The 14,946-nt window shown below is 36.5% G+C and overlaps 2 protein-coding genes across 2 annotated transcripts; one reads left to right on the plus strand and one right to left on the minus strand.

Moving 5' to 3' along the window:
• Positions 1 to 2,656: 2,656 nt before the first annotated feature.
• Positions 2,657 to 11,450, minus strand: LOC131776486 (isocitrate dehydrogenase [NAD] subunit gamma, mitochondrial-like). Its single transcript, XM_059092671.2, has 12 exons — positions 11,299 to 11,450; positions 10,713 to 10,837; positions 10,382 to 10,423; positions 10,160 to 10,248; positions 9,648 to 9,705; positions 9,273 to 9,335; positions 9,062 to 9,131; positions 6,277 to 6,410; positions 5,497 to 5,746; positions 4,537 to 4,631; positions 3,401 to 3,461; positions 2,657 to 3,114 (listed from the first exon to the last, which is right to left on the minus strand). Exons 1-12 carry the CDS (start codon positions 11,398 to 11,400, stop codon positions 3,016 to 3,018), a joined length of 1,188 nt encoding a protein of 395 aa, XP_058948654.1. The 5' UTR covers positions 11,401 to 11,450; the 3' UTR covers positions 2,657 to 3,015.
• Positions 11,451 to 11,461: 11 nt separating this feature from the next.
• LOC131776485 (tRNA pseudouridine(38/39) synthase) lies at positions 11,462 to 14,519 on the plus strand. The gene is made up of 2 exons (XM_059092669.2): positions 11,462 to 12,182; positions 12,410 to 14,519. The coding sequence occupies exons 1-2, from the start codon at positions 11,636 to 11,638 to the stop codon at positions 13,327 to 13,329; spliced, it is 1,467 nt and encodes a 488-aa protein (XP_058948652.2). The 5' UTR covers positions 11,462 to 11,635; the 3' UTR covers positions 13,330 to 14,519.
• Positions 14,520 to 14,946: the final 427 nt, after the last annotated feature.

Raw genomic sequence — 14,946 nt, forward strand, 5'->3', positions numbered from 1 at the left:
GGATTAAACCTCAAACATCAACGAAAGTTCACTGGTTAAAACCATTTGCACAAAAATGGATATTTTCGGTAAAAATTGTTCTTAACAAGCATTCGGTAGCAATGTTTTGAGTAACTGAGGAAGTTCCTTATTTTAATTTTGTGGGGGCCATGAGCTTTTGAGCTGTATGCAACATATGATTCGGATCACAAAACTTATCGTCAGTCCTGATATAGCCAAAGAAGCCTTAAATGGCTTATATTAGGGAGATCCCTGATGGTGACAGTGGCTTTAACTTCCCTAAGTAAGGACACATGCAGCATATAGTATTATGAGACACGAAGCAAAGTTTTCTTTTCTATTCGTTTTTGTGTCCTGTTTGTTTGATCATATCATTTTGTCTACCTGACCGTCGCTTTGTTTGTTTGTAATTATACTTCCCCATCAGCCTGACGAACAGCGCGCCGGAAAAGCGGTGTTTTTTACTGAGGGGGCCATTGGGGACTATTAGAAACCGCAAAACCGTAGAAAAAATCGTCCAAAAAAAAGTCGTCGCAAAAACCGAAAACCAAATGCTAAATAACGGAAAATCGAAGTCGAAACCGAAAAACCGAAGTTTTGTGGCGCAAAAACTGATCTAAAAAATAGCCAAAACCGCAAAATCGAAAATCCCAATGCCCCCCTCTTTACTCGTTCTTTACCTGCTTTGACCTTCCAGCTCCACAGAACTCGTGTCAGTGATAAAATAAGTTATTAACACTTACATTTTAGTCAACAATTACCAAATTCCAATGGCCAAGTACATAAATTTTAGCCAAATGATCGGCGATTCGTAGTGAGAGGATTATTCAACAAAATTCACCGGGCCTAAGGCGAATTGAAGATGAATAACAGTCTCAGCAAAGTTGCTCAGGTGATTACCAGGGCAAATAAATCACTCAACCATCCCCTCGTTGACTTCATTCAACACCCCTCTGAGTTTTCTGTACGTTACAGATCTGATAACTTTGTTAAAACACAAGAACAAGTATAATGAAGCCTTTTGTTGGTTAATTAAAGTCGCTAATGCTTCTTTCGAGGAATCCTGTTGATTCAGGCACTTAGTGATTTCTTTTGCTGCTCCTTCTGCCGGTTCATATCCCGCCCTAGAGCCCTGAAACCTTATCCAAGCCCACGTACCCCACCCCTCCCCTCCTTCGTGTTGAATGAAAAACATTCTTTTCCGCTTAAAAGTGAATTCTGATCACATCAAAATGTTGTAAACACAGCGAGGATGCTTTGTGGACAATTTTACCTGATAATCTTCACAAATCCTTTTGTAAAAAAAAAATAGAATTGATCATAGGAGTCATTAAGTAAATTAAACTTGAAGGGGGAAACACTTATGAAACTTTTATAGCACTGTCGAAGGGCGATATCTCTGACCATGGCTGGTCCATGCATAAAATATTCCGTACTTGGATAATAATAATAATAGTAATAATAATAACAATTATGATGATGGTGATGATGACAAGGAAAAAAATTTTATCACGAACGAAAGAAACGAAAGAAACGAAACATTTTGCTCCATTTACTTGAGGTTGAAAAATAACAAGACATTTTTCTGAAGTCTTTAATTTAATCTTTAGGATTAAATTATTCTCACGGATACTAAGTTGAAAATCTTCTTGGCATCAGGTAAGGCAAGTTTAAACCGTTGATAAATATATAACAAAGAAAAAGAAGTCGTAACCGGTGTTTTACCAAAGAACCCCCCCCCCTTCCCCTAATTTTGACTGATTTCTGAGAAATAACACAGCTAGTAAAGTTTTTAGGGTAGGAATTTACTTTCGTGCTTGATGTTCTTCTATGCCTCACGCTGACACGCAATTGTGTTTGTCGATTATTCCACCAGGTCTGCTTGTAGACGACCTGTTTGAACTTTTCCGAAACATTTCATCCTTTAATATGCAGGAACGTAGCTCGCTCAAGAGTTTACAACGAGTAGTGAAAGAAATAATGCATGTGATATATAAGAGATTTGCTTCATACAAAATAGAAGGGATAAGCGAAATTTAGTGCAGAGATCGTTTTTTGATAAGACATGACCATCATTTTGCGCCTCTACCAATTGAAGGTCGGCCATGAAGGAAGTGGTATTAAGTGATTTCAGGAGTTTGTTTGATCTCTGGGAGGGTGCACTTGTAAATGTACGTTTGAGTGCACAACCTCAGCTAATCCGATCTATAACCAGGACAAAAATGCAGAAATTCTATAGATGGATTCCCCAAAACTTCGTGACCAAAATGAGCGAGAGCTGATCGGAAGCTTTGGCATGGCAACCGCGCGATCTAATCAAGCTGTTTCAATTCTTCCGGATAACGCGAGAGATTTCTCATCTGTTTACATATTAAACGGCTTTGTGCGCTAACATTCAACAATTTTCATTGACAGATAACGATTTTTATGGGAACTCTTTAAATGTAACAACTCATCCTTCTGACGGGACTTATCCACTTATGGGTGATATATCCTTCTGCCACCATTACTTCTCGCGTAATTTAGTTAGCAGCACTTTTCAGCATCTGGTGGCAAAAGTTTTCTTTCATGAAGTTAATGTGGCTCACCACATCATCACAAATCGAAAGAATTACCACAAAAACGTCAGCGAGTCAAACAATCAACCGCAAATAACTTCACTTTGACAAGCCATTTGTCACTTTATTTATCTTTAAGGCCGCAATTTTACTTTATGTTATTAGGTCAAAATACTAAAATAATTGTTTGGGTGTTTAAAGCCATTCAGTGTTAGACCGTAAAACACCATGACGGAGATCACAAATATAGATCTTCATTTGAAGGCGTAGACTACATTGGGTGAAGCTGTTACAAATAACAAATCTGTACAAAGCCTTTAATTATCACTTTTCATTCATTTCATTTTTACAGTATCTTCTTTCAAACAAGCAACAACAAAGAAAACTTGAAAATTTCGTTAAACAAAAAAAAATTGACAAGAAAATGACATTTCAAAAATCGCCAAAGAATTACATGTTAATCTGCTCCACTCAAGTTGCCTATTTGACCAATTTCTTCTTTCAAACAATCAAGAAAATCTGTGGTAAGATGTCCACCTCCAATATCAGCAGTTTTCTACAGTTCAAGAAAAGAAAAAGGAACTGTTTATCTGAACTTTACTCTATTTTATTCTGAGCAAGTTTAATTTCTAACAGTAAGAGCTACAAAAAATTTAGGTGTGGATGGAAGTATCTTCATTTTCTACAAAGCAATTTGACTCAAAAGTGAAATCTATTATAAATATAGTGCACTCTTGGTGAATTTCGGTGAGGAAGGAGTAATCCATGTTGGCTTCAGTCTACTGTTCAATTCAGACTACAACAACATGAACTTGAAATGAAGAAAAAATTATTTTTCTCACCACTCCTTTCTGTACTACTCTTAAAATAGCACTGTGAATCATGTCACCATAAGCATTCCACCTGAAAATAAGATAGCAATGATGAGTAAATCATCTTATATAATAAATATCCTGTGCAACATAGCTGTCTACACTCCCTCCCCCTTAGGAGGTGGCAAGGATTCCTTTTGACCCCTCCCTCCCCTTCCTTAATTAAGAGGTGGTAGGGATTCCTTTAAACCCCTCCCTTCCCTCCCTTATGAGGTGACAATGATTCCTTTTAACCCCTTTCTTCTCAATGGCATGCTAGTGATAATAATTGCGTTCGACGAAGGAAGAACGCTTCCTAATCTCCTGGGCTACCTGTGATCGCGTAGGTGTCCTGTGCACGCAAGCGAAAGCTGACCCGTGTTTTTTCGTTCGATCGGCCGGCCGTTCATCTTTTCAGCGCCATTTTGAATGACGTCACAATTTCGTTGCGCAAAGGATGCTGCCTCGTGCATCGCAGTTTGTCGGACGTTCGAGGACGTGGTTGTTCGTTGGTGAAGGTTCAATAAAATTAATGCTTACATTTAAACACGTTTTCAACTATTCTCTTACTACTTACTAACACTTAACTACCACACCAACTACAGTAAAACTTGCATACGTACACGCCCGATGGACTGCGACGACTGCCTCCTCAAAAACCATACGATATAACTAGCCTTTAAAACCTTTTCGTACACAGAGTAAATACAGGTTTCACAATACGCCATAACCCTTTATTTGACAACATACCATAGGCATATTCATCTATCCCAATAACCAAAAAACAATATTTCCCCTTTGAAATGCCGAACGCACTTCCCTAAACTCCGATTACTACTAGTAATAGTTTATTAATTCATAGTGAGCTTTTTAACATGCCAGGTGTATTGCATGTCACACCTCAGCATTTCACCAGCTCTCTCTGCCAGTTTGATGGGACTAATTCGTACTTCTGAGTGAAGAGAGGCATTGTAATAGCAGAGTCTTTCTCAGGAACACAACAAGAGGACACAGGCAGAGTTGGAGCCAGACCTCTTAAGCCAAAGTCAACGTAACTTTACAGAGAACTTTTAATTAGAGGTTCTGTAGAGAAAAGCCTGTGGTTTCTAGCTCTATATTAGACTTACCCCAAATGCTCCAACATAAGTGTACTTGCAAATAGCAGGCTCATAGGATTTGAAACGTTCTTTCCTTTAATATCCAGACCTGTATGCCGTGATCCCTGCAATACAACATACACCAATCTTCATTTAGAGAAGAAACAAAGAAACATTCTTATGAGCAATGTAATAATAAAAGCACAATTTGGTGATTTCTTCACATCAACATCATCAAGGCATGGAATTCATCCAAACTTGCTTCTCTGGTCTCATTTTTCAAGAAAGTTAATTACCAGGTAGTCACATTTTAAATCCAAAACAACTCTTTTTTCCCATCAAATAAAGTGGATGTACTGAAACAGCGGTGACACTTTTCAAGTAATGCAGCTTAGAAAAATGATAGAATTAGCAATGTGCACAGGCTGTAGCAGCTTCAAACAAACTGACTTACTTAAGCATTTTAGGTTCCAAAATGTTGTTGTCATACAACTTTTTTAGATTATTATGGCAAATTTGGGTAATGATACATTGATTTGAGAAAATTCTCAAATTCTTGCTTAATATTTATAATGATACATACACAGTTTTATTTTTGACTCATTCATTTTCATTTTTTGATTATTATAACCCTATATTAACAGGAATACTCAGTACAGTCCCAATGAGTCTGGATAACTTATGTTCAACTGTATCTCTGATTACTTACGGAATCCAATTAGTGGACTCTTGTTTACAAATCTACAAAAATGCTACACATTGAGCCCTAACAAGTCTTTTTTTAAACCCCTAGGAGCTGCCAGCATCAAATTAAGTTTAATGCAGGCCAGCCCACCTTAAGTATAACCTGATACATGTTAAAAGCTTTCAGCACTGAGTGCAAATTAGTTGCTTAAATCATTATGTATCATCAAGAGCTTCCACATGACTTTTGCAAATGTAACAAGGGACAAATTAAACATGTTAATTAGTTATTTTTCAAGTCCTTACTGATTCAAATACTGCATAATCTCCTCCTATGTTTTCCCCAGGTACAATTCCTGGTCCGCCAACAAGAGAGGCTCCAATGTTACTGACAATATTACCATACAAGTTGGGCATCACCATCACATCAAACTGTTCAGGGTTTGACACAAGCTGCATACAGCAATTATCAATGATCATGGAATTGAACTCAATGTCAGGGTAGCTCTTGGACACCTCTTCACAGCATCGTAAGAACAAACCATCACCAAGTTTCCTTTCAAAATAAAAGAAATAATCAAGAAACTTTTATCGAGTGGAAACTGTACTCACTGACAAGATGAAACTCTATTGGTGGTCAAAATTATGAATTCTTCAGCATCTTGATTCAAGTGCATTCATTACCCTGAAAAATTCCCCGATTCAGGGAAACATCCACGTAAGATAATCCAGAGAACTCTGTTTATTGATGGAGTTTCAATGATAGAATTATTATTTTTATTCATTTTATACAAGGCTTTCAAGGGCTATCCATTCTCAGTCCTTCAGTAAAAACATTTAATTTGTTATTTGACTCAGAAAAGTTTGGCTGCTTATGACTGATGGGACCTCTCAACAGGAAGTTTCATCAAAACAGCAGACCATGCTACCACCAATCATAACAAAAGAACATTAAGTAATTGAGGTGAATCCTTAGGTGGGCTGAACATCACATCTTAATTCATATTTATCAATTAACATTATGTGATAAAATATACTGAGTAAATGACAAAGAGTACTATCTACAATGTAGATTGTGAAACATACATGATATTGGCCTTGTGAACTGCTGTCACTTTCTTTCTCCCATGCTTAACAGCAAAGTCAAATGCATACTTTGCAACTTTTGTACATTTCTCCTCCGTCATGACTTTAAAACTTTCAATAACCCCATCTACATTCTAAAGAAAACCAACCACATTACAAATACAGAGAAAGATGTTTTTCATCTTGTGATGAGCTTGGGACAAAGAAAAAATTCTGAGTCTGCATTACAAGTATATTTCTCTTAATAATACCTAGTAGAGGAAAGATGGTAAATTTTGAGTCCAGTTAGTCAAGGAGCCAGACCCAACAAAAACTGGTTTCGTTCAACCCACCTGACAGACCAATGATAGACCAATACCTGCTCTTTAAGATAAGATACTATGTAGTCCCGAATTGTGGTACCGCTAACGAGATAAATGGGGCTTTATACCATGATATGGTACTCAGCATGGAAACGAGGCTCAAACAGAAATTGACCTCAAATTTCATCTTCTTTCACTGAAGTGCCCCAAACCCATCTGAAAAAATGATGATCATGTACCTGCCTACAATTTGAGTGTTCACATGGTACGACAGCATGTCACGTGATTGTCACATGACCACTTTTTCGTCTAAAAGCAGTCTCCTTTGTCGATCCTGACATGTTTCAAATCCTGCTGAGACTAGGGTAAAGGTCTTATCCAGGCTTTTCATCTTATGTGGCAACAGAGAAATCATGTACTTTCGAATTATGCTTAAAAAAAACATTTGGATGCGTAGAACTCCAGAAGATAGACAATATTAGTGCTGATGTCTCTTCCATCACTGTTTACATGGAAACGAGGCTGGAATAAACGCAACCTCAAAACGGGTCAAATCTTTGAAATAAAGAAGGATGCTGTGCAAATATTAAAGCATATGATTGCCCACATTTCTATGATAGCATACAAAAATTGTTTCTATGCATATCTGCCAAAATGTCCAAACTTTTATGTTTATTTCTGTTGATTTATGACAAAAATTAAAAAACACAGAATTTACTGATATTCTCCTGTACAGAGAGTGGGTTCTGATTATTGAGCTAAAGACCTCATGATTCTAGTGCCTCTTACACTGAGTTACTATTGTTGTTGTTGATGTCAGTCTGCAAATTGCACATACTTATCAGATCATTACCTCTAGGCACAGATACATTCCCCTCAGAGTTTGACTGTTAGCAGTATCATTTCCGATACAGATCCGAACAACGAACTAATAAATTAAGGTTTTGATCGATGTTTTACAGTCTCGATTCAACAACTCTTTAGTATGCAACACAGATTGGTAAAGATAGCAAATTTCTTAAGGGGTACTTTTCAAGACCAAAGCATTTGTAACAGATTAATATCAGTGGCTGTAGTTAACACGTAACGAAATTAGAACATGTTGCAAACTTGCATCTTTTGACGTACAAAGTAACACCACTATTAAATACCTACTGCTTTCGCATTGTGAAGAGCGGTTGCCAGTACCTTTCACTCTCGGTCGTTTCCCTTTGAATTTCAAAGAAGCTTCCAAACCTATTGTTCCACATGAGGTCTTTAGCTCAATAATCAGAATCCACTCTCTGTACAAGAGAATATCAGTAAATTCCGCGTGGCCACATAAGATGAAAAGCCTGGATAAGACCTCAGCAGGATTTGAAACATGTCAGGATCGACAAAGGAGACTGCTTTTGGACGAAAAAGTGGTCATGTGACAATCACGTGACATGCTGTCGTACCATGTGAACACTCAAATTGTAGGTAGGTACATGATCATCATTTTTTCAGATGGGTTTGGGGCACTTCAGTGAAAAAAGATGAAATTTGAGGTCAATTTCCGTTTGAGCCTCGTTTCCATACTGAGTGCCATATCATGGTATAAAGCCCCATTTATCTCGTTAGCGGTACCACAATTCAGGACTACATAGTATCTTATCTTAAAGAGCAGGTATTGGTCTATCAGAATCACCTGTCAAACCTTTTCTGTCGGGTGGGTTGAACCAACTCGTTAAATAAGGCTTTTTCAGAAAATAGCTCCTTGACTAAGTAAAGAAATAGAGAAAGATAAATTTTTTTCTTGTCACAAGTCTGGGACAAAGAAAAAAAATTCTGAGTTCCCATGAAGATTGAACCTCAGGCCTTGGGATTCCTCCCTCCAATGCTCTACCATTGAGCAACAGAGACTCAGTGGTAAACAAAGCCCAAGGTCTTCACAGGGACTCAGAATTTTGTCTTTGTCTCACTCTTGTTACAAGACCAAAAACATCTTTATCTTTTTCTCATTGGCTAAATAGCATGAAGGGAAAGGAAGAAGGTTGTTAAATTTCAGTTTCACAAGATTCTTTCTCTACCTACTATAGGTTGATTATCAATCCAAACCTCAACCAGCACAATTGCTCCTGAAAGCAATCATACAAGTGCCTATACTCTACTTGGTTGAGAAGACTGAGTAGTATGTCATATCTTGCATTAATCATCCGTTCTGAGGTTGATATAATACTGAAGCACTAATTTCCACTATGCAATATTTTTATTTTCTGTAGTAGCAAGTAAATGAGAATGTACTAGCTCTAATAATTGTTTGAGTAATCATGCTTTTAAAAACAAACTTCCTCTTCACACTCAGTAGTTACAGTCAAATAATACTATCTTTTTTTATCTAAACAAATTATTGGACATTATTGGCCCTATTTTTTGGCAAATAACAATTTGGCTTGCAGGAGCATTATAATTATGGCATTATAATTATGACATGTCATTGCTGTTATTTAATAAAAACCCACCTCATGTTCTATGTGGCTGTACTCTCCCTCTGTGTTTTCTCTGATTATTACTAGATCAACATCACCATGCCTTAGAAGAAGAATATTTTTACCAAACTAATATACAGTCAAATATAATTAGTAAGTACAAAAATTGCTCATACAAAAAACCATCTAACAAATTTCAATGACAAAAAAACGATTTCCAACACAAAATATAAACAACTCTTACCGTACAGGGATACCTGGGATGGATTTACATCTCACAACATTTGCAAATAGATCCAACTGAAGACTAGTCATCAAAAAGAAATCAGTATATTTACAAATAAATTTCAGACTCTAAATAATCTCATGGATACAAAGAATATCATAAAGAAAAACAATTCCTTTAAAATAAGAAAAAAAAAATCATTTCCCATGGATTAAATTGTGATAATGCAATGCAACAAGATAAAAATTCAAGAAATACATGAGTTAAAAAGTCAAAGACAACAATATAAATATGGTTGAAGGTTACATTATTGTCTTAAATGTATAGTTGGTCTCTTGATAGAGATCCTTTTTCTGCTCTAATTTGAAAAAGTGGATTATTATTCATACTGACCGTAACTCAACATTGAGTGACTTAAAAGTCGGTTGATCTAATGGAGTAAAAATATTTCCTAAAAACCAAAATGAGCCAGATCAGTGTATCATACAGAATTGTGTATTTTAGAAAAAAGGTAAACATTCTCTGACAAATGTGGCCTACAAGTTTTTTTTTCTACCAAGAAGTTGTGAATGTTCATATTCTTAAATCCTTTCTTGGAAATAAAAATTAAGCAGAACAATTTCAATTAATGCAGGTTCCATGTAGACATAGATAAAGTATATGCACCAACTGACCACATGGATCAGTAAGGCAAAAGGAATCAACCACCATATAATTGATATTGGATATAAAATAACATACAGTTGTGAGTGTAAATCAAGGTGTTTTTGTAGAGCTGTGATTCATTATCTAATTGTAGGCAACAAAATGGTAGAATGCTTTCATTTCAGAGTAAAAAATTTATACATCGACAGGAAACCTATGAAAAAAGTGAGGAGTATAAAGTTTCTACAGCAATTGAATACCTTTAATTGCAGCTCCATTTCTCTTTACTGATGTAACAACATCCTCTAGAGTATCACTGAATGTGTCCTCATCACTCAGATTCAATCCACTGGAAAAGATGGGAATAAGCATTTTAATGTAATCATTTTGAAATTAAACTATCTCTGCCCTTTACTGGAATCATTATTTACCAATATTTACAGACACTATCAAATCTTATTAGCACAGAGTATATATCTTACCTTAAATTAAGCTCTTCAAAATCAACTGGTGCTCCAATGTATCTAAAACAGGAATATATGACAATTCTATGGAAATAAATGCTAAATAAAAGCATCTAGTATCAGTAGAGATGTCCCCTCTTGTTTATTGGAGCAATTCTATGAGAGACTGACCACAGATAAAAATTATATTCATTCAGTATTGATAGCTTAAGTATGAAGCATAAAACAAACACTGACATCCCATTCATTTTACATGCAGTGGTTGGCATATTTTCGCACATGGTAAATGCAGCAATTTGCAATAATTTCAGGGTATACTGTTTATGTTTCAGATAACATGACTACGTACCTGAATATATCTTTTACTGCTGTAACCATCTCCGGACCCACCCCATCTCCTGGGATTAGTGTCACAGTGTTACGGCCACCATACTTTGCATGCAAAGGGACTTCGTGAGTTTGGTGGAAAGCATCCTAAAGAAGAATATCAAAAAGTTAACGTCTGTAAAGAAGGATTTAAGTACAAAATATTTCTTAGCTTGTTTCCTTATGGCAGACACAAATCGTACTAGGTTGGGACGTCTTTCAATTTCTAGCTACGTTTTCTCTGATTTTACGGCAGGTTTTCTCAATTTACTGGTTTAGAAAATGGAACCCACCAAATCAATCAACCTTTAGTCATATTTGATCAAAGTTCCTCCTGAGTTTCATAAAAATACTTTCAGTTTAGTACACACAATGCTTGCATGAATTTTGCATTTCAGTTGATGTTCCCTTCATACACAGAGCACCTGGCATAAAGCTATCGTACGGAAATGAGGAAAATTAAATTTTGGGTACTTCTCGGCTGTAGCTCACAAGATACCAGAAATTTTCAAAGTGAAAAAACATTCAAAGAGTTAAGGGAATATGTCACAATAAGTTTCGAGTTATACCTGTCTGCAGATTAGAGGTGACAGCTGACGGACATTCCTCCTCAAAATGAACCCAGAGAAACTTGAAGCGCAGCGCAACACAGACCAACCGACAGCAGCCATGTTGTGTATCGCGGTCTCGTCTCAAATCAGCGGCAACTACATTTGTCAGCACCTACGAAAGTCTTGTTAAATGAATTTCACTTCCCTCTTACGTGCATTTTGTTAGTGTTTCTGTAATTCATCGTCACTTTATAGTCAATCTAGGTTTGTATTTGTCCTCAGAAAGTTCTACTTCTGCTGTGATACTGCCGATTAGGCTATTCCAGTGATAAAAGCAGTCTAAAGCAAGGTTGAGATGGACTGTGGTGAGCACGTTGTGTTGGATGAGACAACCGAGTTGCAGTTCCTTTCAAAGGAAGAACTCATCCAAAGGGTGGTCAAGCTAACAAAAGAGAAGGAAGAAGTACTTTTGATGCTTGATGAAAGCTCTTCAGTGGAACAGAAACCAGATACGAAGAAGGCACTTGTATCGGCAGATCGTAGAAAGAACTCCAAGGAATCTAAGGCAGGCACTGGAAACACTAGCAAGCAAAAGTCATTTGATTTTTCTCGATATCATAAACGACACATAGCTCTGAAAATAGCTTATCTTGGATGGGACTTTCATGGCTTTGCTAGTCAAGAGAGTACAGAAAACACAATTGAAGGTCACCTTTTTGCCGCTCTATATAAAGCTTGTCTAGTAGAAAACAGAGCTAAAAGCAACTACTCCAGATGTGGAAGGACGGATAAAGGGGTTAGTGCCTTTTCACAGGTTGTTTCCCTTGATGTACGATCAAATCTGGCTGAGGGTCTTGGTGTCATTGTGAGTGGGGACAGAGAAAAAGTACAAAAAAGAATCGGTATGTATTGAACTTCTAATTTCAATCACTCAGTTCCTCTTCCCCCACCTTGAAAATATTTGAATTAGAAATCGTTTCACTTTTTGAGGTTGTGTTTATGACACTTAAAGATCCGTTGTGTTGCTTCCCTACAATTGCAATCTTGTTACTACTACAGGGTTAAATAAAAAAGTTTACTTAACTTTTATTTTTGCAAAAGATTAAAAGTTTGATTAATTCATTGGCAGGGAGAACCAAGGAGATTTCAGAAATCTCCTATGCTCATATTCTAAACAAGCTCCTTCCACCAGAAATCAGGATTATTGCCTGGATGCCAGTGGAACAAGAATTTGATGCTAGATTCAGTTGTTTACACAGGACATATAAATACTTCTTCCCTGCAGCAAATCTTGATATAGAAATCATGAATTGTGCAGCTCAGAAATTTGTAGGAAAGCATGACTTTAGGAATTTTTGTAAAATGGATGTTGCAAGTGGTGTTTTAACTTTTGAAAGAGATCTTCTATCAGTTACAGTTGAAAAGATAAAGAATGACTCACACCACTGCAGTGGCTATCAAATATGTGAAATAACAATTTGCGGGTCAGCATTTCTATGGCATCAAGTGCGATGTATGGTAGCTGTACTTTTCATGATTGGTCAGAATCTAGAAAATAAGGAAGTTATTGACTGGATGCTTGACATCAAGCAATGTGCGAGTCGACCACAATACAATATGGCCTCAGAATTACCTCTTGTGTTGTATGACTGTTGTTATGAGCAAATGTCATGGAAACATGAATGCGGGACTTTAGAAGCCTTATTGAAAGACTTTCAGAAGTTGTGGACAAGTCAAGCCATCAAAACAGCAATACTTAGTAAGTTGACTGAAAAGCTAGATGATGCAGCTGTGATTAAATGTGTTGACAGGAGCAACATTGCTGGTGAGCATGACAGTGGCGAGATTGTTTCATGGAGTGACACAAGACAACCTCAATTTCATCAGTTGATGTCATTGGTCCCCTTCCAAATAAAAAACAAAACACGCAAACCACTTGCTAAAAGAGACAGGCATGAAAGTTTTGAATTCAAATTGGAGGTAGTTAATGCAAAGCGAAGAAAAGCTGGCAAAGAAGAATTTGCAGAAAAGGCAAGTGAGTCGAGTTAAGGAATGAACAGTGTGTTCCATGTATTTTTTTATGGTAATAAGCTGGAAACATAGGACTTTGCACATATAGAGTACAGTTTAAGGTTGAAAAAAAAAAGCATCCAACATTTACCTTGTGTGTTTTTAGAGGCCATAAACTTACTTAAAAGGAGTGTTGATTTGTAAAAAAATACTGTAATTGTTCTTCCAGAAACTCATCATCAGCCAGGTACCAACACAATCAACAATTACCTTAATATTAAAAAAAGAACTACATTATTTTATTTGTTGTTAGGGCATGACTATCAGGTTGGTCAGTGAATAGTGCTGTGATTGGTGACCAAATTACCTAATCCAGTGATGATTTCTTTAGATTTCAATTTGTGGTTGTGAAAGTAACAATTATTGCTAGAATATAACGATAGAAGGTGGTATATATGGTGTTTTTTTTCACTGACAAAGGGTTTCAATGCTGCATTTCGTGGATTTTAAAGGTTAAAACGTATATTGGTGGGTATCGCCACCTACAGGTTTATAACTCTAGCTAGTAACAAGGACTATAAATGTTGTTGTTGCTGATCTTTTTTGTTCAGTGCAAGTAAAGTTACGTGAGCAATTTTTTGGCAGTTTGCATACCAAAGATTCTGCAAAGAAACGATATTTAGAGGCAAAACTATCGTAATATTTTGCTGTGCAGGTGTTTCCGGAATGCACAGAATTAAAGAAAGGGACAATGATCATTGTAAAAGTACTTGAGACTAAGTAAATACAATATTTTACAATTACATCAATATTTAGGGGGCGTACATTTTAATTCACCGCTATGCAAAAAGACCGAAAGTACAGAACATTTTTCATCAACACAATTTAGTAATGAATCTTACCGAATCTAAGGCCGACTTTTTTTGTCAACAAAACTCGTTTCAAAATGTCAGAAACATTCCGTGCAATATATTCTGTTGTTTTATCATCCTTAACATTAGAGGGATCAAATCCGGGAATTTTTAGGGAAGTTATCTGCCTTTATTGGTGAGAAGTTGTCTTTCACCTGTCTTTTTCTTTTGTCAAAAAACAACAGAGGAATGCAGTTCTAAAATAAAAGACGAGTTCTTGACAAGACGACTCAATCAAATCAATAGGGAGTGTTCTCGAAAAGCTCCTCAGGTAATGCACTATACTTTTTTCCCAATTCACACGAAAATGATGAAAGTTTTATTACTGGTGTCACACAACGTCTTTCGTTAATCTTGGCTGTCACAAGGTAGAACGAATTTTTACCATGTCGATATCAGCAATGTTTTAAAGGGATTCCAATGTAACTTTACTGGGGCTCTATGGCAAAATGAAAGACTGAACGAGCAATCAGTGGAAAATTCGCTTCCATAAAGGTAATAAGTCTACTGTCACAATTTTTCACCGCATGAAGCGTGCAAAGGGTAAGGGAAATTTATTCAATACTTTGACATGAGCATGATGGCATCGTTCTTCGAATTCTTTTCCGGTTTTTGTCAACAAAGGATTAAAATTGCTCAGGTTTTGTAATCGCTCGGTTTATTGACTTAAATAAAACAAAGAGGTAATTTCCTTACAGAACTAGCAAGGAATAGTTTTCATTAAACGGAAACGAAATGTTTATTG

The sequence above is a fragment of the Pocillopora verrucosa genome, chromosome 14 (assembly GCF_036669915.1).
Source record: "Pocillopora verrucosa isolate sample1 chromosome 14, ASM3666991v2, whole genome shotgun sequence".
NCBI lineage: Eukaryota > Metazoa > Cnidaria > Anthozoa > Scleractinia > Pocilloporidae > Pocillopora > Pocillopora verrucosa.